Raw genomic sequence first — 25,345 nt, forward strand, 5'->3', positions numbered from 1 at the left:
AGTTCATGGGGTCACAGAGTCAGACACGACTTAGTGACTGAACAACATTAACCTTGGATGTTACATAAGGAAACTGAAATTTACACTGCAAGTGATTATGAAATAGTGAAAGAAATTAATCAGGGAAGAGACTTGCTGCCAGTCTGTTTCAAAGGATCACTATGCTATCAGTATGGAAGATGGATTTTAGAGGAGTAGATTGGTGGAGAGGAGGCCAGTGGTGTTTGCGAAAGCCAGTGAGAAAATACCAGGCTAGTGAGAGTGGAAAGGTGTAGAAAAAGAGTGGGAGATTCAGTATGTAGGGCTAGAATCAGCAGACATGGTTGATTGGTATGGAGAAGTGAGGTATGTGCGGTGTGATTCAAATTGCCAAACTGAGATTTTGGCTGCTTAAGACATATACAGAATCGGTGGTAAGCCATGGCTTGGTCAGCTGTAGTCTCTGTATTTGGAGTACCTCTGGAACATCTCATCATATAATGTAAATGCGATCTATGACATCACTTCCTTTACCCTCATACTAGATTCAGCTGATCTGGCTGACTGGACAGTCCCTTTCCACACTCACCACTCTTTTGTGTTCCTCCCAATTTTCCCAACATGCTGGAAAAGAACAAATTTCTCACTAGTGGAAAATTATTCTTTGGTCAAAGATATGAAACTAGTTCCATAAAAAATAATAGGCATTCTATACACGTTATCGTATATTCTTAGAGCAGTCCTACAAATTAGCTCTCATTTTCCTTTTCTTTTGGAAAAGACTGATGCTGGGAAGGATTAAGGGCAAGGAGAGAAGAGGGTGACCGAGGATTAGATAGTTGGATGGTATCACTGACTCGATAGACTCAAGTTTGAGCAAACTCCAGGAAATAGTGGAGGACAGAAGAGCCTGGCGTGCTGCAGTCCATGAGGTTGCAAAAAGTCGGACATAACTTAGTGATGAACAACAACATCCTGTTTAGTAAATGGAAACACTGAAGATCAGAGTGGCAACTGTCTTGCCCAAGGCTATACTAATATGTGCCTTTACCTTTCTGCACTGCTTGAAACTTCAAATGAGTTTACATTGTTTCTTAGTGACTTTTAGAAAAAATAAACTGAATGGCCTACATAATTTTTGGAAGAGAAACGCCAAAATGAGGGCCCTCGCACTAAATATCACTATTCCATCATGGCTTTGCCTCACCTGTATGAGCAGGAGCTATTAGGGGGTGAGGTGAGGCTTGAATGCAGTCTTTAATTAGTTTCATCAAGCTGTTTATTTTCTTCCCAACTTACCTCTGCTCTTGGAGAGAAAAAAGGAATAAAATGGAAATGGCTCCAGAATCCTGATTAGCAGATCAGAAGGAAAGGAATGTTGCCAGAATTTTCTGTCATCCTGCCTTATGGTGGCAGTCATCTTTATTTTTAATATAAATTTTTTTAATTGGAGGTTAATTACTTTACAATATTGTATTGGTTTTGCCATACATCAACATGAATCCGCCACGGGTATACACATGTTCCCCATCCTGAACCCCCCTCCCACCACCCTCCCCATACCATCCCTCTAGGTCGTCCCAGTGCACCAGCCCCAAGCATCCAGTATCATGCATGGAACCTGGACTGGCGATTCATTTCATATATGATATTATACATGTTTCAATGCCATTCTCCCAAATCATCCCACCCTCTCCCTCTCCCACAGAGTCCAAAAGACTGCTATATATATCTGTGTCTCTTTTGCTGTCTTGAATACAGGGTTATCGTTACCATCTTTCTAAATTCCATGTATTGGTGTTTTTCTTTCTGGCTTACTTCACTCTGTGTAATAGGCTTCAGTTTCATCCACTTCATTACAACTGATTAAAATGGATTCTTTTTAATGGCTGAGTAATACTCCATTGTGTATATGTACCACTGCTTTCTTATCCATTCATCTGCTGATGGATATCTAGGTTGCTTCCATGCCCTGGCTATTAGAAACAGTGCTGTGATGAACATTGGGGTACATCTGTCTCTTTCAATTCTGGTTTCCTCAGTGTGTATGCCCAGTAGTGGGACTGCTGGGTCATAAGGCAGTTCTATCTCCAGTTTTTTAAGGAATCTCCACACTGTTCTTCATAGTGGCTGTACTAGTTTGCATTCCCACCAACAGTGTAAGAAGGTTCCCTCTTCTCCACACCCTCTCCAGCATTTATTGCTTGTAGACTTTTGGATAGCAGCCATTCTGACTAGCATGAAATGGTACCTTATTGTGGTTTTGATTTGCATTTCTCTGATGAGTGATGTTGAGCATCTTTTCATGTGTTTGTTAGCCATCTGTATGTCTTCTTTGGAGAAATGTCTGTTTAGTTCTTTGGCCCATTTTTTGATTGGGTTGTTTATTTTTCTGGAATTGAGCTGCAGGTGTTGCTTGTATATTTTTGAGATTAGTCCTTTGTCAGTTGCTTTATTTGATATTATTTTCTCCCATTCTGAAGGCTGTCTTTTCACCTTGCTTATAGTTTCCTTTGTTGTGCAAAAGCTTTTAATTAGGTCCCGTTTATTTTTGCTTTTCTCTCCAATATTCTGGGAGATGGGTCATAGAGGATCCTGCTGTGATTTATGTCGGAGAGTGTTTTGCCTATGTTCTCCTCTAGGAGTTTTATAGTTTCTGGTCTTAAGTTTAGATCGTTAATCCATCTTGAGTTTATTTTTGTGTATGGTGTTAGAAAGTGTTCTAGTTTCATTCTTTTACAAGTGGTTGACCAGTTTTCCCAGCACCACTTGTTAAAGAGATTATCTTTAATCCATTGTATATTCTTGCCTCCTTTATCAAAGATAAGGTGTCCATAGGTGTGTGGATTTATCTCTGGGCTTTCTATTTTGTTCCATTGGTCTATATTTCTGTCTTTGTGCCAGTACCATACTGTCTTGATGACTGTGGCTTTGTAGTAGAGCCTGAAGTCAGGCAGGTTGATTCCTCCAGTTCCTTTCTTCTTTCTCAAGATTGCTTTGGCTATTCGAGGTTTTTTTTGTATTTCCATACAAATTGTGAAATTATTTGTTCTAGCTCTGTGAAAAATACAGTTGGTAGCTTGATAGGGATTGCACTGAATCTATAGATTGCTTTGGATAGTATACTCATTTTCACTATATTGATTCTTCTGATCCATGAACATGGTATATTTCTCCATCTATTAGTGTCCTCTTTGATTTCTTTCACCAGTGTTTTATAGTTTTCTATATATAGGTCTTTAGTTTCTTAGGTCTTTAATTTCTTTAGGTAGACATATTCCTAAGTATTTTATTCTTTTCATTGCAATGGTGAATGGAATTGTTTCCTTAATTTTTCTATTTTCTCATTATTAGTGTATAGGAATGCAAAGGATTTCTGTGTGTTGATTTTATATCCTGCAACTTTACTATATTGATTAGCTCTAGTAATTTTCTGGTGACCTTCCAGAGGCAAAGTTGCTGATTTCACAGCCACCAGTGGAGGAGGATGGGTGTGAAACCCTTCAATACTACAGACTATTTGAAGAAATAAGATTAATCAAGATGGTTTTTAAATGACTTTTAAATGCTCCATTACGCATAGTTTATGCTTTATTTTTGTGCAATATACAAAAGCCGTATTATTTGATGCAATCAGGGCTAGCAGTTGGTGAATCAAAAAAGTAGGTCAAGAGACAAAATCAATATATTTAAAACATATTTTAAAAGAAGCATATATTCACTTACCAACCTTTTGATATAGGGTCAATAATTTTTTTTTAACCAAACCCCAAGAGTTTGAAGTAGTAAACCACAATTACAATGAATGCCTATTACTTGAAGTTTTCGGCTAAGTGGAAGTTCTTAAAAGCTCTTGTCAAGCAGTTTGAATGCCAAATCTTTCTATTTGTAATTTCTCTCCAATTTTACAATTTCCTCACCCACTTTTTTTCCATAGAAAAATATACTTTAAATTTATATTTCATCCATTCCATGTAACACATAGAACTGCCAAAAAAAAAAATTGTGTAAACAAACATAACTGACTTTCAGCATACATACAGGCCAACTGATGGGGACAAAACCAAGTAGATGCTGACAAAGGGGTGTCCTGCCAACTGCATGTACTATACCTGCCAGCCAGTGTGTTTTACAAATGGATGGAAGGTGCTAGTTAATCTAGGAAATTATTTTCAATTCTTAATCCATGATACTGTTCATGTTTATGGTGTTATTCAGTCACTAAGTCATGTCCGACTCTGCGACCCCATAGACTGCAGCACACCAGGCTCCTCTATCTTCCTCTCTCTTGGAGTTTGCTCAAATTCATGTCCGTTGAGTCAGTGATGCTATCTAACCATCTCATCCTCTGCCACCCCCTTCTCCCTTTGTCTTCAATCTTTCCCAGCATCAGGGTCTTTTCCAGAGTTGGCTCTTTGCATCAGGTGGCCAAAGTATTGGAGCTTCAGCAACAGTCCTTGCAATGAATATTCAGGGTTGATATCCTTTAGGATTGACTGGTTTGATCTTGCAGTCCAAGAGACTCTCAAGAGTCTTCTCCAGTACAATTCAAAAGCATCACTTCTCCAGTGCTCAGCCTTCTTTATGGTCCAACTCTCATATATAATGTAATCACTAATGTTAGAACTTTGTTTTTATAAACATACTGCAGGAGCCATCAGAAAGAGTATAATACCATACATATTCTATATAATAATTCTTCCCTGCTTAAGATCTCCTGGTACTTCACTATTGCTCTTAGCAAAATATCCAAAATCCCCAACAAACTGACAAAGCTCTTTACAATATATCCTTTGACTATGCACAGAGATGGGGGTTCTTGGGAGGAGAGAAGGGAAGGGAAGGGTGTATTTTATTCCCTTGAGCTAGAACTGAACTATTTGGGTTGAAGATACTTATTTCCTCTGCCTAGACCTCTACTCCCTCATGTCTTTAACTGACAAGCCCCCACAGACACTGAAGGTTAGCTTATATATTACTTTCTTGAGGCTACTTTGCCTGATATCCTTAGCTTTGATTAGGAACCCCTGCTATGAACTTTCACAACACCTCTTCTTTCCCCTTAGGACTCTTATTACATAAAACGGATATTTTCTTGCCTGTATCCTCGCTAGTGTAGGTTCCACAAGACCAGGGCCATCTTGTTCACAGCTATATTTCCAGTTCCTGCCACAAGGCCCAACACTGACTGTTTGATAACTTGGTTGATTAAAACAACAAATCAAAATTTTTCTTACTTGAACATACATGTTTATTACAGAAAGTTGATAGGCAGGTAGATAAATTTCAATTTTTTATGAATTTTTATTGGAATATAGTTACTTTACAATGTTGCATTAGTTTCTGCTGTACAGCAAAGTGAATCAGCTATATGTTTACATATACCCCTCCTTTTTTGGATTTCCTTCCCATTTACATCACCACAGAGCACTGAGTAGAGTTCTCTAAGCTATACAGTAAGTTCTCATTAGTGATCTATTTTATACACAGTGTCAATAGTGTATGTATGTCAACCTCCACCTCCCAACTAACACTGCTAAGAATTGGGACTTTTAAAGAGATGTGCCACCTCTTTGAGGTCATCCTTTTAGTGCATTGTTGCTGGCTCCTGTGATTAAAAAAAAGCAACATCACAGAAGGAAAATAGAACATCCACGCACAAAAGTGGCACCACATGCTCAAGTTTATTGAACAGACACAAGTTACACATTGGAAACTAATAAGAAGAACACTGTACCAGTTTTCACTAACTCAAATCAAGTTAGCAAATCATAAATTTTAGAACACACTCATTTTATGCCTCACCCAATGTGGGTGATCACAAGAGAGCTAAAGAAAGAAAATGACTTTCTATGTTACCTAGGTAGGAAATTAATTGATATACACAACTTCCAAGTAACTTTAAGATACTGTAAAGTGTTTCAAAACTAGCAGGGAACAGTTCACGTCCAGCCTGAAATAAAATGTAGAATGAATAAAGGGTAGAATGACCTTTTAGGGGCAAATAACTTCATTCATATATCCATCTCAGAATCCTTCCTTCCTGCTTACAAAAATACTAATAAATTCTTTTAGATTAGGTTTACTAAATTAGACTTTGAAATATCTAGGTTTGGTTACATTGTTATATTGCACTTGAGAAGAACAACAGCAAAAAAAAATCAAAGATTCAGTACCTCTGCCAAAAAATTCATTATGTATGAGAAATTACAATGAAATACAAGCATACATGCATGCTACATGATACGTTCATTGGCCAAACTAGCCTACCAACAAGTTAAAAGAAATACTCTCTACAACACTGAGCACTACATCATTTCATTCTCTATTTTTGATCTTATATTCAATTTTCAAATTTTGTATTTTTCTTATTAATCAAGCTATCGCATATATAAGCTATCCAAGAGCACTAACACAGTGATACTGAGATAAGCAACAGTTGTACACAAATATTCCAAGAATGGCTTATTCTTTGCAAGCTCAACACTACATTCTGTAACACAGGGACATCTATCAATTTACAGACTGTATGCCTTATAAAAAACCCGCTGATCTTATTATACACTATACTTTTGCCACATACATCTCTCTTAGGGTTATGATTCACTATCAGAAACCTTTCACATCCTCTTAGAGAAGTCAGTAGAGCCTCTAACACTTGAATTTTCTCTTTATATAAAGTATTAATGAGAATTTACTATGAATAATTAGTTTCAAAACATGTAGAATTGTGGCACTAATATTTTGATTAACTGTTTTACAACTCAGTATTAAGAACTTAATCAGAATTATAATAATCACTAATTACAACAGAAAGGTAAAGGGAAGAAAAGGAAAGAGCATTCCTCACACAAATGTTTTGCAAAATATTAAGTCTGAAATAAATGCCTACATAAGAAATCAACAACATAATCAATTTCTTACCAATATCATATATTTTACGATATTCCCAACTCCAACGATATGTGATTTCTTAAACTGAACCAGATTATAAGAATTTTACAGTCAAAACAGCTTTCAGTTCTCAATAAATCACAAATACAGCAGTCATTATTTTTTGACATTTTAACCAAAACATTTACGTTACTTTAATCCCAACATTTTGCCAAATATTTTCTTCAAAGACTAGGTTTTTAGTCTTCAAAGTCTAGACTACCATATTTTTGTAGAGATAAAATTTTTTTTAAAAAAGAAAATACTATTGCTTTAAATTACAGTTCATAAGAGCAATTTAAAACATGTTAATTTTCATGACAAGACCCTTCAGTCTCCTCTAGTCTAATGCTCTCCCAACTGAGCTATTTTGGCTCCTCCTTCAATCGCTCATAAAAGATTATATCTTGAGAGAAGAGGCCATAAAAGGAACAGATTGTGCAAAAGCAAATAGTAACATTTAACTTTTTGAAAGAGTGACTTTCTATCCAACAGATATTTCCAGGAATGACCCGCTATTAGATGGGAAAACAGGTGAGGTAAATGCTGTTCTAGACCAACTTAGCAACTGTCTTGGGGCAGGCCCTATGATAAAAAAAATTTTTATTTAAAAAACTTTAAATTTATTGGTAACAAAAGTACTTATTGTGTATGACTACCTACGATCTTTTAAGCTACTAGTAAAATCTATATTATAACACCAATTTTGAAAATCACTAAAGCTAAATATAGGGTCTTGTCAATGTTCTAACTTGTTTGTACAACTCACCTACATATGCCTCTATTTTATGAATGTATTCTAGTTTAGCCACTTGTGTAGGGAGTTATAACACAAGCCATGGCAAGAAAATTTCAATTATTTTTAAAACATGGAAAAATATTCAATTATCTAAGGGAAATATTTATCATCACCTAATGAAGGCAGTAGTTAAAAAGCTATTGAACTCTCAATTTCTAATGCACAATATGATGTAATTACACAAAAATAGGTATAATTAACAGTTATCCCCAGGCCTGGAGGAACTGTGAATAATTCACATAATCTTCTAGTAAGACTCATCACCCTACAGACTTAAAAAACTACAACTTGCCACCTGTACAGCTTTTATTTAAAAATCCTAGAAAAGTAGTTCATATTAATAAAACTAAGAAAATTTTAAAAGGTTTCCAATAACTTGAATTGCCTATAAAATAACCTCTAAGAAGTTATTATGATAGCTGAGACTGGTTTTACATGTTATACCTGGTTTCAACTGAGGTAATATCCATGTGAGTAGCATCATGCTATTGCTAGAAGTAAACCAGTGAGCTACCTTAGCATTTCTTGTGGGATTCAGAGGTTGAGTGCACGTTCTTATAAACTGTAAAGTTTTCTCAATGATCTTGACACATTCTCAATAACAGTTTTGAAAATATAAGGAAAAATACATATATAGGAGGAAAATAAATTAATCCCAACTTAAAAACTCTTGCTCTAATCTAAGAACAAACTATTCAATAAGCAACTCTGTCAAAGAACTACATAGCCTTTTAATTTAAATGCTTTTTTTTTTTTTTCCTGGTATTGTCTACAGCCAGACTAATGCAATAGAATATACTTTGGAAACAATTTCCAATTCCATCTAACTTCAAGCATCATGATGTTTAGCAGAAATTAAACAATTATGCAAAAGAGGCAATTTTGATTATAAAACTAATTTTTAGTATAAGTTGACTTAAAGGATTTGAAATATAACTTGTGTGTGTATTAGTCGCTCAGTCAAGTCCAACTCTTTGCGACACCATGGACTGTAGCCTGCCAGGCTCCTCTATCCATGGAATTTTCCAGGCAAGAGAACTCCAATACTGGAGTGGGTTGCCATGCCCTCCTCCAGGGAATCTTCCTGATGCGGGGATGAAACCCGCATCTCCTGCATTGCAGGTAGATTCTTTACTGCTGAGCTACCAGGAAAAACTAATTTTTTAGTATAAGTTGACTTAAAGGATTTGAAATAGAATTTAAACTTATACAAAAAAAAATGTAATCAAATGGACTGTGGATAAAAATATAAATACAAGTTTAATAGCATGTACTCAATTTTCACATTAAAACAAAAATCTGTACCTTTGCAGTTACAAGAAAGAGTTTTGATGGGATCATGCGTTTTTCTTTTTTAAAAGTCCTACCATATAGGTAATATTAAAATCCAAGTTTATACAGCTATGAAGTTAGCTTGAAAACTCAAGTGTAGTGTAACGTGTATTAACATCATATATCTGCACAAAAGATGTGGATCCTAAGGTCCAAATTTGGATTGCTTTAAAACAACAAAAAAGACAAACAAAATCCAACATACAAAATCAGAAACAGTAATTGTAGGAGGTACTATTTTAGATAAAGTGGTAACTCAGGCACTATCTTATGTACACTGAAGAAGACCTATCACTTGAAATGTTATTATTTAAATACCTAAAAACACAAGTCAGTAGGGGTATTAAATGTATGTATGAACTTAATCATAATGAAAAGGATGACAAATATTGCTCTCACTTTGTGGTTAACACCAATGGGCACCATCAGCAGTACGGTCTTGGAATTTTATTCCTCAGGAAGGAAATTAAAATCTAAACTGAAGTTGGAACTTCTAATGGATCAGGATGTAGCGTAACTTAAAAATTACAGTTAAGTTTCTGAGTTTCCTTCACCATTTTCATGAGGCTGAAGCTGTTCCCTTTCTTGTTCTTCTTGAGGTGGCCGTACACGCTTAAAAAAGCCCATCTGTCAAGTTAAAAAAAAAAAAGAAGAAATAACATCACTGCTACATCAATGAAGAATACAGAAAGTATTCTGAGTGGCCATAATATGGCCAAGAAAATTTAACATGGTACTTAGTTCAACTTTTCTTCCTTCAAACAATAAGGAGTGCTCATCATACCTCATTATTAAATGTCCAACTCCTCTGTCCCTCCCTTTTTTCTCTCCCTTTTTTCTTCTCTCCCTTCTTCTTTTCTTCTGCTTCCCCTCCCTCCCTCTCTTCCTAAGTCCATCACTTACCCTGTACATTACAAAAACTAAAACAGCCAGTAACAACAATCCTGCTAGAACAGCTAAAATGATCACCCACACAGGAACAGGCATGGGTGCCGGCTGAATGCCCCAGGTGACATTTGTGGTGACCTGTTGAGGAGAAAAAGTTCTTGAGTCTTAAAAATAGTTCACTGAGTTATTCAACAAATATCTGAATATATACTGCATTTTAAGTTAATGTTACTGACATTATTTTCTAGTATAAGTACATTTCTTATACATATGAGTACATATGTAAAAGTACATTTCTTATACGTATGAGTACCTATGTATAAGCACATTTCTTATACATAAGTACATTTTCTAGTATAAGTACATTTCTAGTATAAGTACATTTCTAGTATAAGTACATAGTATCATTACACATCTGGCATCAATAGCATATACACACATGAAACTCTCAACTTCAGGTTAACTTCTGACTGTCTCTGAAATGATTTTTTAAATAATCTGACCACCCACTTTATGATGCATTGGTTTCATTTTAATCCTCAAATTAAAGATCTATAAAATGCCCTCACTTACTGCAGTTAATTTCCAACTTTCTAACTTTGTGGAGAGAGATTCCCCAAATTTTCCCACATGAAATTCAGTATATGCTAAGTATATTACACACAATAAGATGCTAAAGTCTACCTTTAATAATTCTGGGATGGGGGAGTAAAATAGTATTAAACTAAGTTATAATCCATTCAAATAACTCAATTACTTTACGAAAATAGCTAACTGCTAATACTTAAAATAAAAACAACTACAGTATTTAACTGAATGCACTTATTTCATTTCCCAAAATCAATGACTTACCAATGTGGAGTTGAAGATGTCCTCAATTGGAAGGTTTTTATAAGGAAACTCTATGACATTAAATGAAGCAGATGACTTCAAAGAATATGAATGATTCTGGTTTTCCTTCTATATGGGAATAACAATAAGATGATTTTCTAGATGTCAGGCCTTTTTATTTCTTTGAAAAAGTGGATAAATTTGCTGAATGCCGCCTTTCCCCACTTACATTCATAAAGGTCTCGGTCCACAGGAGAGACCTCACATACAGGATTGCACTCTTTCCTCTGTCTAGTCGCCCCACCTGGCAGACAATCTTCAAGCATTCAGCAATTCCACAACCCTGCCAAAAAAATTACTTACTTAAAAGAAAAGATCATTCCATCATCTCTTCAACATATAAAAGTTAGACATTTGTCTTGTTTTATATGAAAGCTAAAGAGATCTAGATTCTTTTGCCTTACAGCAATAACGTTCAAAATGAGCAGGCTAACAGCTGAACCTATGGATGTTTCTTGTTATGAAGGGATTGGTTTTACTGTGATTTGTTATGGAAGGATAAACTTTATAATATTAAAATATTTACTTTTATAGCTAGAATTTAACATTCTAAAGAACCCAGAGCATGGTTATTTTAGTAAGACATGAAAATCAGATCACAATATGCCTGTGGAAAAGAAAGAGAAATGGGGTGAATCTTTAATAGTTATTCCATGTCACATCTGTAGAAATCAAGTGGCATGCTGATGGTCTTTGCCACATTTGACGTTTTTAATGGTAACTTGAAGGCAGACAGAAGTAACAAATATTCACCACCTTTCATATGCTGGTCAACCTGCATTAGACATAAACTGTAATGTCATATGCATACACCTCACAACAGTGCTATCCAGTAACTGACCCCTCCGGTTGATGATAGAATTAGAAGCAAACTCCTCTGACCTGATAAAAGGTATCTATGAAAAGTGCACAGCTAATACCATACTTACTGGTGAAAGAATGGATGCTTTTCCCATAAGATTAGGAACTGTATGACAATGTCCATTCATGATACTTCTACTCTACACTGTTCAGAAGGTTCTCACCAGTGCAATTAAACAAGAAAAAAAAATTTAAAAAAAGGTATCCAGATCAGAAAGAAAAAAGTAAAACTATCTCTATTCAGATGATAGAATACTTACAGAAAACTTTAAAGAACCCAAAATAAAACTACTAAAGCTAATAAACAAGTATAGAAAAGGTACAGAACACAAGATCAGTATACAAATGTGAATTATTTTTATATAAACTGTCAATCAAAAATAAAATGAAAAAAAATTTTTAATTCTATTTTAAACAGAATTCAAAAAGAATAAAATATGTAGAAGTTACTTAACCAAGGAAGTGTAAGATTTGTACACGGAAAACTACAAAATATTTTTGAAATAAAGAAGACTTAAATAAAGAAGATAGCTCATATTCAAGGACTGAAAGACTTAACATCAAAATAGCAATACTCTCAAAGTGACAGAGCTAATAAAACTGCTATCAAAATTTCACCAAGTGTTTTTATAGAAATGGACAAGCTGGTCCTAAAATTCACATGGAATTGCCAGGAACCCCAACTAGCCAGGGCTTCCCTTGTAGCTCAGTCGGTAAAAAATCTGCCTACAAGGCAGGAGACCTGGGTTCGATTCCTGGGGCTGGGAAGAGTCCCCGAAGAAAGAAATGGCAACCCACTCCAGTATTCTTGCCTGGAGAATCCCATGGACAGAGAAGCGAGGCAGGCTACAGTCCATGGGGTCACAAGAGTCGGACATGAGTTAGCGACTAAACCACCACCACCAACAACCAGCCAAAACGCTCTTAAAAAAGAAGAAATACTGTGCAGGGGGCGCTCACACCCCTCAACTTCAAAACTTACTGCAGAAAAACAATAATCAAAAAATTTTGATACTGACATTAGGATACATGTGTAGATCAATGGGACAAAATTAAGAGTCAAGAAATAAACCCATATATTCACAGTCAATTCATTTTCAACAAGGAAGTCAGGACCATTTAAAGGGAAGAGCTAGGTCTTTCCAACAAATGATGTTACAAGAACTGGAAAACCACATGCAGAAGAATGAATCTGGGCTTCTATTTCACACCATATACAAAAATTAATTCTGTATGGATCAGAGATATAAAAGTAAGAGCTAAGATTATAGAACTCAGAAAACCAGAAAATTTAGGTGTAAATCTCCAGGACTCTGGGGTAGAAAATGGTTTTTAAAATATGACAGTAAAAATATAAGCAACACACAAAAAAAGTATACTTGAGAAATTTGAACTTCTTCAAATTTAAAAGCTTTTTTGCATCAAAGGCTACTATCAAGAAAGTAAAAAGACAATTTACAGAATGAGAGAAAACATCTGCAGGGTAGCATCTAGAACACTTCACAACTCAACAAGAAAAAGCAAACAACCCCATTTAAATATGGGTAAGCGGTTTGCATAGAGATTCCTCAAAAGAAGATACAGAAATGAAAAAATGCTCAGCACCATTAGGAAATCCAAATAAAACTACAATGAGGTACTACTTCACTCCAATAAGGAGGACTACAAAATAAATTTCTTTGAAGGCAATAGCAAGTGAAGGCAAGAATGTGGAGAAATTGGGACCCTCTTATACTGCTGGTTGGGAATGTAAAATGGTACAACCACTTTGGAAAACAGTTTTGCAGTTCTTCAAAAGTTAAATCAAGTTTGGCTGTATGACCATATGACACAGCAACTGGACCCCTAGATTTATTCTCAAAAAAATTAAAATATATGTTCACACAAACGTTTACAGTGGCACTATTCAAAATAGCAAAAACCGGAAACAACACAAACACTCATCAACTGATGAATGCATAAACAAAATGTGGTATTATCCACAGAATGGAATATTATCCAGCCACAAAACGACTGAAGTACTAATGCATGCTTCACGATGAACCTCAAAAACACTATGCTAAGTCAAAGAAGCCAAACACAAGAGGCCACATTTTATATGATTTCGTTGATAGGATGTGTTCAAAACAGATGAATCCTCAGAGCGAGCAAGCTGATAGTGGTCTCCAGAGACGGGTGGTAGGCAAGAAGGCAGTGGCTGCTTAGTGCATAGTGTTTCTTTTTGAAGTGATGAAAACGTTTTGGAGTCAGATAATGTACAGTGTTGTGAATACACTAGAGATTACTAAATCATGTATTTTAAAATGGGTAAAATGGCAAATTTTATCTAAGTTTTATCTCAAATATTTTAAAAATGTGATTCTGTACGAGGCCAGAAAGAACAGGATCAAAAGTGGGATGAAGGTAGAAGGTAACTTCGAATTCACATGGGTTGGTCAGGCAAGTCCAATCTGCCACTTAAGAACAGCAGGAGATGGGGGAGTAAGCCACAGAGAGAGTTGGGCGAAGAGCATTTTAGGAGAGCAATTTTCAAAATTAGGAGGTAGAAACAGGCTTGGGGCTGTCTGTTCAATGAAAAGCAAGGTGACCAAAATGGGAAGAGCAGAGTAAGGAGAGGAAATGCAGGCAGCAAGGCAGAAGGACCCAGATCCTGTTTGCCTTGAAGGCTTTTTAGGCTCTGGTTTTCTCCTGAGTTAGATGGGAAGACACAGTAGTAGTGTTCATTGCTCAGTCATACCTGACTCTTTGCAATCCCACAGACTGTAGCCCACCAGGCTCCTCTGTCCATGGCATTCTCCAGGCAAGAATACTGGAGTGGGCTGCCATTCCCTTCTCCAGGGGATCTTCCCGACCCAGGGATCGAATCTGGGTCTCCTGCATTGCAGGTAGATTTTTTTACTGTCTGAGCTATAGGGAAGTCCTTGGGAGTGACATGACTTGACCAATTTTTAAAAAGAGTCACTATGGCTCCTATGTGGCAAATACACTGTCATGGGGATAAGGGCAGAAACATGGAGTCTAACGGGAGGTTTGGCAATAATAGTTCAAGTGCAAGAGGAAGGTGGCCTGGGTTAGATTGTGGCAGTGATACAGATGGCAACAAGGGGTGACTTTCTGTGTGTTGTGAAAGTAGATAATGACAGAATTTGCTGATATGTCAGATATGAAGTTTGAGAGAAAAAAAAAGAGTCAAGCACAACGCCCATGTTTTGGACAGAGATATGAGCTGGTATTTACTAAAACGTGCAACATCACAGAAAGATTAGCGTTGGGAAAACTCAAGGGTATATTCTCAGCATTAAGTGTAAGATTCCTATTTAAGAAGAGTTCCAGTAGATAGCTGGATAATAAGAGTCTGCAGTTCAATGCAGAGGATTGGGTTGGAAATATAAATCAAAGTCATCTACACAGAAACAGTACTTAATAGCCCTGAGAATGATGAAGGTCATCTCACATGGAACTGTGGGATATAACCTCTACAGTGACAGAAATCATCAGTGTGGATATACCTGCACTTCTCTAAGTGGTAGCCACTAGCCACACGTGGCCAATGAATACCTGAAATGTGGCTGCTATTTACAAAACTGGACCACATAGATCTAATGAATGAATGGAAGTGGATCAGCAAGAAATCTGAGCCCTGAAAATCCTCTCGGGAGCCTAAAAGCCTAGATATGGAGAGTAAGCAGTCGAGAGTTGTGGTAGGAAGACAACCAACAGAGTAGTGCTCTAGAAGTAAGACAGGAATGTTTCATTACGGAGGAAGTGCTTAATGTGCCCCAAAATCACTGAGCGGTTAAACTGAAAGAGAGCTAAGAAGAACCATGGAATTAGGAGTTATGAAGGTAACTGGTGACTGCAAGTGAACAGAAACACTATACCAGGTGCTCTGCTAGCTGTGGTTTGCAGCTGTTAAATTTTAACATCTTTTAACACATTAAATTTTAAGGACTGGAGTGACAAACCTCTCTATAATATTGTAGTCATTAGGCTGACTCAACAAAAGATGATCATAATGTTAATTATTCTCAAATTTTTGTTGAGGCCTTCTGGGTTTTTTCTACAGTACTGCACATAAGTTGCAAAGATTAGAATGAGACGGAGAAAGAGGTCAGTTAAAGGAGTGCAGTCAGAAAAATAAGTTAGAATATAAAACATTTTTATTAGCAATCTATAAAGACAGATCCTTTGAATAAAATGTGGTGTTAATCCAGTTAGGAAGAGGAAAGTAAGAGGAGTGAATGGTATTAAAATATATAGCTCTTTCCAGCACAGCTGTTGTTATTTTTGAAATGTTCTTTGGCATCAGTTCTATAATCACTTATTTTAAAAACATTTAAAGTGCTTGTTGTTGGAATGACACTTACCAAAGTGTGAACGTCTCCTTCATTGAGGGTGAGATCCCGCTTCGTGATGAGATGGTTCCGGTCGCCTTGCCCACCAACTGTATCATTCTTTTCACTTGTTTGTGAATTTGAGATCTAGGATTACATTAATAAACTGGTGGTAAATAACAATGGAAAATATTTTGCATAAAAATTTTGGCATAAACTGTTACACGTGATTAAAATACAAAGCCACTAAAAATTTGGTATGATAGAAAATTCACCACTTACTATATGGCTAACACTAAGCACAGAAAATAAAGATGAGTCCTTAATATGTGGGGAAAAATTACCTCTGCCTAGCCATCATTTTCTCCCCTTGCATAGTGAGAGGAGAAACTGATAAAATATACAAAACAGTCAGAAATTTCACAGTGTACATCTGTGATGTGTGTCAAGAGTATACATTTTTTTGTTTTGTTTTCTTAACCCTCCTTTTTCCCAACTGCAACGGCTTCCTATCCAAAGATACATGCTAGGATGGAGAGGACTATACCTAAAAGTAAATGGAATTCCATAAAATGAGATTTTCTATTTTCTAGGTCAAGTCAAAAAAGCCAAGAGTAAAATGTTACATCTTACCCCAAAGACAAAAATTTGGACATCCAAACATCCTTGATATAATATCACATGTGGATAAAACCACTCTGTGATGAAACCAAAGTCAAACTGGATCACTTAAGAATATCTCCAGAGGCTCACTAAATACTACATAAACAAATGGTTCAGCAGAACGTCATAGAATTCATCCTTACTCATTACACAAATAAACAATCTAATCCATAGCACACTGGTTATGAACTAAAATATTTTTGCAGAATGGATTTATTACTAAAACAATTGCTTTATTTATGCATTTCTTTTATAGATTTAGAAAGAAAAGCAATAAAACATCAGCATAATAAATGGCTGCTATGAAGCATATTACCTTAATTCTCAAAGGGTTAATCTCCATATCTGAAGTGCAGTTCATTGGCCCATCAATATCATATTGAAGGATGTACAACAAGGTGTTATTGTTATATTTGTAAGGCCACTGAAGATGTAGCATTGCCTTGCTGAATGAACTCGGACCGTTGTTTCTCAGCTAATGAGGGAAAAAAAAATGTAAATACTCTGGGCAAAAATCTATAATCCGTCCCCTACATCATCTTTAGGAATCCTAAAGCAACAGCATTTGACTAACAGCAGAGTTTCCATAGTGACTCTAATATTACATCATGATCATTAATATGCAAAAGAATCAAACTCAACATCTGCCTCCGAATAGGGCAGTATGTGTTAGGATAAGAATATAAACAAAAGAGGAAAACATGAGAAAGTTACTGAGAAGTGGCATAGAAAATTTTCTTCCCACAGAATCAAAATTTTACTCATCGACCTATTCCTTTTACCCAAGTACAACTAATTGGTTTTAAACAACAGTTTGTATAAACAGCTTTCTTTTACCACTTGAAGTTACTTGTCTAATGGTAATGAGCTTAAGAATGGGGAAAAATTCTAAGAAATCTCTGGTACAAAATTAAACTATGCAGAGTTCACATAAAAGTTACATAGATTTGTTTTCTTTTTGTTCTTTGGACTTGTTTTTTAAAAGCAGCCAATCTGTTCCTCCCTCTGTTGTCTCTCTACCAGGTATCAATTAAATCCAACGCAAACCTCATAGATGTGCTGAACAACTGGCCCAACGTCTTCTTCAGTCTCAGGGTTCTCTTTGTACTTCCAATTTGGAATCGGAAGAAAGATATGATCAGGACTTGAGACTCTAAACAATGACCAAAGAAAACCTACCATGAATATCAAAATGATATGGTCAGTTCATTTTCAAAAGTACCTAGTATCCAAATGAATAAAATCAGAATTTTTAAAAAAACACCAAAGACAAGAAAAATTATACTTGTATGTGTACATGCACAGCTGGACATACAAACTCTTCTTTACTGAATCCAGTGTAACAGATGAACTGGTAATAGGCAAACATTTCTGCATAAAAGTTCAATAAATTTACTTTATGCTGCTTTTGCCATGTCTGGTTTATTACCAGAGAATTAGCAAATAAATATTTGGGGCTTTGGAATAAACCCAGAGCCTTCTTATTCCTACAGAAGCTATAGTTCTAGCTTCTGTAGGAATAAGAACATATACTATCCAAAAGAAGTTAGGCGGCCTAAGACTTGGACATGAGTTATGTGCTGTGCTTAGTCGCTCAGTTGTGTCTGACCCACTGTAGCCTGCCAGGCTCCTCTGTCCATGAGGATTCTCCAAGCAAGAACACTAGAGTGGGTTGCCATGTCCTCCTTCAGGGGATTCTTCCCAACCCAGGGATTGAGCCCAGGTCTCCCATATTGCAGACGGATTCTTTACCGTCTGAGCCACCAGGGAAGCCCTGGACATATCTATGCCTATGGCTGATTCATGTTGATATTTGGCAGAAAACCACAAAATTCTGTACAGTAATTATCCTTCAATTAAAAAATAAATAATTTTTTTTTAATGTAAAAAAAAAGTAACTACTTTTTAAAGTAGTTTAAATCATGAGAATAAGATACTCAACTGGGTAATCATACTGACCCTCTTATCTCAACAGCAGCTAAAACAGCAAGGTCAACTTTGTAAGATACAACCGGGCTTACTTTATCAAAAAGATTGGAGCTGAAAAAGAAAAAAAATAAATTTAGGACTGAATTTATTGATGAGCATAATTATCATCAAAATCATACAGAGGCAAAGGCAATGAAACTAAAAGTGAACAAATGAAAAGCAATAAAGAAATGACAAAGTGCACAAAATAATTATTTTCATTAGCATTTAATTCTAAGAAGATGAGTTTTATTTAACTTTTATTTTTGTCTTAAAACTCAAAAATAATAAAATTATTCTTATCATATAAATATTGGTCTTAAAATTTGAAAACTAAGTACTAAAATTTTAGTCTACCTTATTCCATAATACTTAAGTATACTGCAAAATATATTTATAACAAACGCTATTTCCTCAAAAGTTATTATAGACAGAAAAAAGTTGTCTTCACACCTTTGAATTTGTAAATCAAATTTCACAGACGTATCCATCTCTGATTGCTGGTGCACACTGAAACGGAGACCAGCTAAGAGCTAAAGGAGGAAGAGAAGGTTAATGTTAGTTAGAAACATGTCAAACAAGTGAAATTTCAAATACAATGTCCAAAGAAAAAAGAATGGTCTAACACAGGGTTTTTCTGAACTTAAAACTGAAAGTACTCTCGCAAAAATAACTAAGCCTGCTGCTGCTGCTGCTGCTGTTCAGTCACTTCAGTCATGTCCGACCCTCTGTGACCCCATGGACTGTAGAATGCCAGGGCCCTATGTCCGTGGAATTCTCCAGGCAAGAATAATGGAGTGAGTTGCCATGCCCTTCTCCATAGGATCTTCTTGACCCAGCAATTGAACCGCGTCTGTGTCTCCTGCATTACAGGCAGATTCTTTACCAGTGAGCCACCAGGGAAGCCCTAAGTCTGATCTTCTATTAAGATACTCAGACCAATCCATAATGGAGCCTGTTTAACAACAATGATTAATCATATCTCCTTATAATATTAACTTATTATCTCCTTATAATGTCAACTAATATTAACTTTCTGAAAAATGCAAGAGGAACCACTGATCCAATGAAAGTACAGTAGTTATGCACAAGATTTAGTGACAGGAAGCTAATACCTGAACTTGTTTTAATAGAGCAGGAAGAAATAGATGGTTTACAAGACTCAGAGAGCCTGACTAAAAAGGAGAGAAGTAGGGCCAGAAGCCGAATTTCTCTACGCCACCCACAAGTCCATCAGTAACAAACATCTTAACTTCTGCGGGCAGAAAATTCTTATTTTAAAGAAAACAACTGAGCTACAAAGTTAGAGAAAGCAGGCTTCTTGGAAGTCATATAAAAGACATCTAAAAGTGGCCCTTCCAGGGGACTTCATGAAACCACCTCTCACTTTACAAAGCCTGGAGCCGGCCGTAAGAATTAACCTGGAATTATCTTTCCTGAATACACAGGGAGTAAGAAAGTCAGAGAGAATGAGTGTATGAGAAAATAAAAGGCACGTTCACTTCTTAATAAAACACTGCATTAAACACAACTTTGAAATGTAACTTTGAGGACTCTGTTCAAGCCATCTTCCCCAAGAGACCATACATCTAGAAATAATTATGACTTTTAAGGGAAAAATATATTTAAAGAAATACGGAATATTTATTTTTTATTGAAATATATTAATATTTGACACACAACACTGTGTAAAGTTAAGATATACAACATGTTGATTTCATACATTACATGATTACCATTGCAGCAATAACTGTAACTCTGTCACATTACAAAATTATAACTTCTTTATTTGTGGTCGGAAGAATTAAGATCTAATCTCTCACAAGTTTGACACCATACTCTTGTCTATAATCATATACCGCACATTAGATCTCTAGGACTTATTTACTAGTCATTGAAAGGCTGTACCCTTAAAAACACCTAATAGGACACTGTCTGTAAGGGTAGATATGGAATTTGCAGTCCCATATTATCACAGATAATGCCAGGCTGGATGAAGCTCAGATTGGAATCAAGATCGCATCCAGTCCCATCACTTCATGGCAAACAGATGAGACAAAAATGGAAACAGTAATAGACTTTATTTCCTTGGGTGCCAAAATCAACTCAGACAATGACTGCAACCATGAAATTAAGACACTTGCTTCCTGGAAGAAAAGCTATGACAAACCTAGACAGCATATTAAAAAATCAGAGACATCACTTTGCCGACAAAGGTCCCTATTGTCAAAGCTACAGTTTTTCCAGGAATCATGTACGGATGCGAGAGTTGGGCCATGAAGGTGGCTGAGCACCTAAGAATTGCTACTTTTGAACTAGAGAAGTGCTAGAGAAGACTCCAGAGTCCCTTGGACAGCAAGGAGACCAAACCAGTCAATCCTAAAGGAAATCAGCCCTGAATATTCATTGGAAGGACTGATGCTAAAGCTGAAGCTCTAATACTTTGGCCACCTGATGTGAAGGGCCGACTCATTAGAAAAGACCCTGATGCTGGGAAAGGCTCAAGGCAGGAGGAAAAGGGGACGATAGAGGACGAGATGGTTGGATGGCATCAGTGACTCAATGGACATGAGTTTGAGTAAACTCCAGGAGATAGTGAAGGACAGGGAAGCCCGGCATGCTGCAGTCCATGGGGTAGCAAAGAGTCAGATATGACTGAGCGGCTGAATAGCAATTATCACAGATCTTCTAAGAGAGTTCCAGAAAAACATCTATTTCTGCTTTATTGATTATGCCAAAGCCTTTGACTGTGTGGATCACAATAAACTGTGGAGAATTCTGAAAGAGATGGGAATACCAGACCACCTGATCTGCCTCTTGAGAAACCTATATGCAGGTCAGGAAGCAACAGTTAGAACTGGACATGGAACAACAGACTGGTTCCAAATAGGAAAAGGAGTACATCAAGGCTATATATTGTCACCCTGCTTATTTAACTTATATGCAGAGTACATCATGAGAAACGCTGGGCTGGAAGAAGCACAGGCTGGAATCAAGACTGCCGGGAGAAATATCAATAACCTCAGATATGCAGATGACACCACCCTTATGGCAGAAAGTGAAGAGGAACTAAAAAGCCTCTTGATGAAAGTGAAAGAGGAGAGTGAAAAAGTTGGCTTAAAGCTCAACATTCAGAAAACTAAGATCATGGCATCTGGTCCCATCACTTCATGGGAAATAGATGGGCAAACAGTGGAAACAGTGTCAGACTTTATTTTTGGGAGCTCCAAAATCACTACAGATGATGACTGCAGCCATGAAATTAAAAGACACTTACTCCTTGGAAGGAAAGTTATGACCAACCTAGATAGCATATTCAAAAGCAGAGATATTACTTTGCCAACAGAGGTCTGTCTAGTCAAGGCTATGGTTTTTCCAGTGGTCATGTATGGATGTGAGAGTTGGACTGTGAAGAGGGCTGAGTGCCGAAAAATTGATGTTTTTGAACTGTGGTGTTGGAGAAGACTCTTGAGAGTCCCTTGGACTGCAAGGAGATCCAACCAGTCCATCCTAAAGGAGATCAGTCCTGGGTGTTCTTTGGAAGGAATGATGCTAAAGCTGAAACTCCAGTACTGTGGCCACCTCATGCGAAGAGTTGACTCATTGGAAAAGACTGACGCTGGGAGGGATTGGGGGCGAGAGGAGAAGGGGATGACATAGGATGAGATGGCTGGATGGCATCACCGACTCAGTGGACATGAGTTTGGGTTAACTCCGGGAGTTGGTGATGGACAGGGAGGCCTGGCGTGCTGCGATTCATGGGGTCGCAAAGAGATGGACATGACTGAGTGACTGAACTGAACTGAACTGATGTGTCATTATTAATAAATTAAATTCTACTGAAAAGGTAACAAGAAATATACTGCTTTTTTCCCCCTTGATACTAACAATTCAAAAAGGTATATTTTGTCTCCTTTTTTAGAAGATTTGGGAAGCAATCCAGTGAGTGCTTCTTCTCAAGCTTCTGGGCTCCCTTCTCTACCACCTAAAGAGAAGTCTGATCCAACCAATGTGCAGTTTGATCCTAATGGGATGACCTTACAGGTTTCATGTTAATAAAGTGTGAAGTGAAAGTGTTAGTCATTCAGTCGTGTCTGACTCTTTGTTACCCTACGGACTGTAGCTCACCAGGCTCCTCTGTCCATGGAATTCTGCAAGGAAGAATACTGGAGTGGGTAGCCATTCCCTTCTCCAGGGGATATTCCCAACCCAGGGATAGGACTTGGGCCTACCTGCATTGCAGGCAGATTCTTTATAGTCTGAGCCACCAGGGAAGCCCCAATTAATGAGATCACTCTAACTCACCTAATAACAACAGTCTCAGTATTTGTCAGAGTAGCTTTGAGGATGCATTAAAGCATCAGTTTAAAACATCAAAGTTACAATCTATCCTTAGTTTAAACCATGTTCTCATCCATTCACCAAACTGAAGGCAAAGAGGAGCTTACTGAATACAGGTAATAGCACAACTCACTACTCTGGTATCTTAATCAAAACTAAGCTCTAATAATCGTTACATTCTAAATCAAAACCAACTGAAATACTATTTTGAAGTTTTTATTTAAAAAAAAAAAAACAATTACTATGGGACTTCCCTGGTGGTCCAATGGTTGAGAATCTGCCTTGCAATGTAGGTGATACCAGTTCAATCCCAGGTCCCAGAAGAGCCCATATGCTACAGAGCAGCTATGCACCACAACTGCTGAGCCCATGCTCCAGAGCCCACGAGCCACAACTACTTCTCCCACGTGCTGCAGCTACTGGAGCCCAAGCTCCGCGACAGGAGAAGCCACTGCAGGGAGAAGTCCGAGCACCGCAGAAAGGAGTGGCCTCTGCTCACGACTGGAGAGGGCCACATGCAGCAACAGAGACCCACCATAATCAAAACATAAATAAAAAACAATCAAACAAATGACTGTGGACAAACCCACAGAAAAATATGCTAATCTCTATGAAAGAACAAAAGAGACCCATTTAATTAAAATGTCTTACTTGAGTTCCAGCCTTCATTGGGTTTCCAAGGTCACAAACCACCTGGCGGGTTTGGTTTTCTGTCTTAAACGCACAGGAAAGTCTTGCTAAGGCCTTTGATAGACGAAGAAAGAGGATTGAAGGGAAAATAAATTAATCACTAAAAAAAAAAAAAAAGCAGAAGTTATACTAAAACTGTAAAGTTTCTAGACAATATCATACATTTGGATGTTTGGGTTTCTTGCTTTACAAAGCAAACAGATCTATTTGAATAATGAGGGATATGGGGGAACCAGAACTGTGTTCAGTTGCCACATATACATGCAGAAGTGTTTCTGAACGATCCCTAGAGGACTCAGACACATAACCATATTATTTCTGACAAATTATTTGATGGCCAGGCTTAGACCCTTTATCCATCTGACCTTGTGTCAGGCACTTAGCTAGCAATTTTTAAAAAGTCATATCAATGCATTATGCAAAGTACTAGGCTTGAAAAGAATTATGTAAGACAGGCACTCTATTGTCTAGCAATTTAGCCTTAGGTAGAACAGCTAAGCTGTAGTATAATAAATAGGGTAGCTGCTCATTAATGTTAATGTGAACCATGAGTGCATTTCGATTTTTAAAGAGGCAGCTTGCTTACTTCACTGTTACGGACAACCCCGATGAAATCAGCCTGCAGTGGGATGGAAACGATGAGCTCGGCTTCATAGGCACCTTCCCCCTGATTCTGAGCCTTAACAATCAAGGTCAGAGGGTTGTCGTCCCCAATATAGATCTTCTTTTGATCACTACAAGTTAATATAAATCTAGTCAATGAAGAAAGACTGCATAGCAAGAGCATGACTGTTCAAAGCATTGATGGTGTTCAACAGCGTCTCAGGATATTTTGAGACCACTGCACAGATCAACACTGAACTGGAAATAGCACACTGGGTGCAAACTCAACGTTTCTCCCAATCAAAGAAAACACTGATGCCTTTCTCATATCACTATCACTCAAATCTACTTATGGAAGTAATTTTATATCCCTTTGTACTTATTAATTTCCTGATTTTTTTCTAAAAGTTGAACTAATCCCCTGGTCATGATACTTTGCTATAATTTATACATCATATAAAATGGTAATACGTCCTTTAGTCAAGAGACAATCTTTAAGAGAATACAATGCTACTTTGTGACACTACTCCATACTGATGAAAAAAGATCTGTTAACCTAGGCAGCTGGTGAAACATACAGCCTATTTTTCTAAAGCTCAACATTCACTCCTTTACTGAAAATCATGCATTATCCTCCAATTTAACTAATTCTCATTGCTATTACTTTAATAGAAAAATGTGCTCTTTCATTTCAATTTCTTATTATACAGTCTATTATTTGGAACAAAACTTACCTATCTACAGAAACCTCCAGTTTGGGCTTACAGACATTGTCTTCACCACAGTCAAGTAGAATATGAGCCTAGAAAAAAGTTTTTTAATTTTTTATACATGAATAAATACCAATACAGGTCACACACAGTGTATATTAATATATATATGGATGTATATGAATATACATGTATATATTTATATACACTCAACTTATATATACCTGAATGCAAAAGGGATCATGGCTGCCTGTTTTTAAACAGGTCAGTGTTAGCTAGTAAGAATGAAAAGGAAGGAAAAGATTCATAGGGTATAATACAATTAGTTGGAACCTTTTAGGTCTATCTCGAAT

The 25,345-nt window shown here is 36.8% G+C and overlaps 1 protein-coding gene across 3 annotated transcripts in view; it reads right to left on the reverse strand.

Moving 5' to 3' along the window:
• Positions 1 to 5,642: 5,642 nt before the first annotated feature.
• ITGAV (integrin subunit alpha V) overlaps positions 5,643 to 25,345 on the reverse strand; it is a 108,964-nt gene continuing 89,261 nt past the window's right edge. For 2 of the 3 annotated variants that reach the window (XM_027555869.1, XM_027555876.1), the window contains 12 exons: positions 25,017 to 25,084; positions 24,266 to 24,413; positions 23,641 to 23,733; positions 19,102 to 19,181; positions 18,640 to 18,720; positions 17,728 to 17,833; positions 16,997 to 17,155; positions 16,051 to 16,164; positions 10,992 to 11,105; positions 10,784 to 10,891; positions 9,947 to 10,069; positions 8,947 to 9,670 (listed from right to left, as the gene is read on the reverse strand). In XM_027555869.1, coding sequence (XP_027411670.1) covers positions 9,575 to 9,670; positions 9,947 to 10,069; positions 10,784 to 10,891; positions 10,992 to 11,105; positions 16,051 to 16,164; positions 16,997 to 17,155; positions 17,728 to 17,833; positions 18,640 to 18,720; positions 19,102 to 19,181; positions 23,641 to 23,733; positions 24,266 to 24,413; positions 25,017 to 25,084 — 1,290 coding nt within the window. In that variant the 3' untranslated portion in view covers positions 8,947 to 9,574. Of the gene's footprint in view, positions 9,671 to 9,946; positions 10,070 to 10,783; positions 10,892 to 10,991; positions 11,106 to 16,050; positions 16,165 to 16,996; positions 17,156 to 17,727; positions 17,834 to 18,639; positions 18,721 to 19,101; positions 19,182 to 23,640; positions 23,734 to 24,265; positions 24,414 to 25,016; positions 25,085 to 25,345 lie in introns of all 3 variants that reach the window. The other variant, XM_027555860.1, reaches the window with a different exon arrangement.

This window comes from Bos indicus x Bos taurus, chromosome 2 (genome assembly GCF_003369695.1).
Source record: "Bos indicus x Bos taurus breed Angus x Brahman F1 hybrid chromosome 2, Bos_hybrid_MaternalHap_v2.0, whole genome shotgun sequence".
Classification (NCBI taxonomy): domain Eukaryota; kingdom Metazoa; phylum Chordata; class Mammalia; order Artiodactyla; family Bovidae; genus Bos; species Bos indicus x Bos taurus.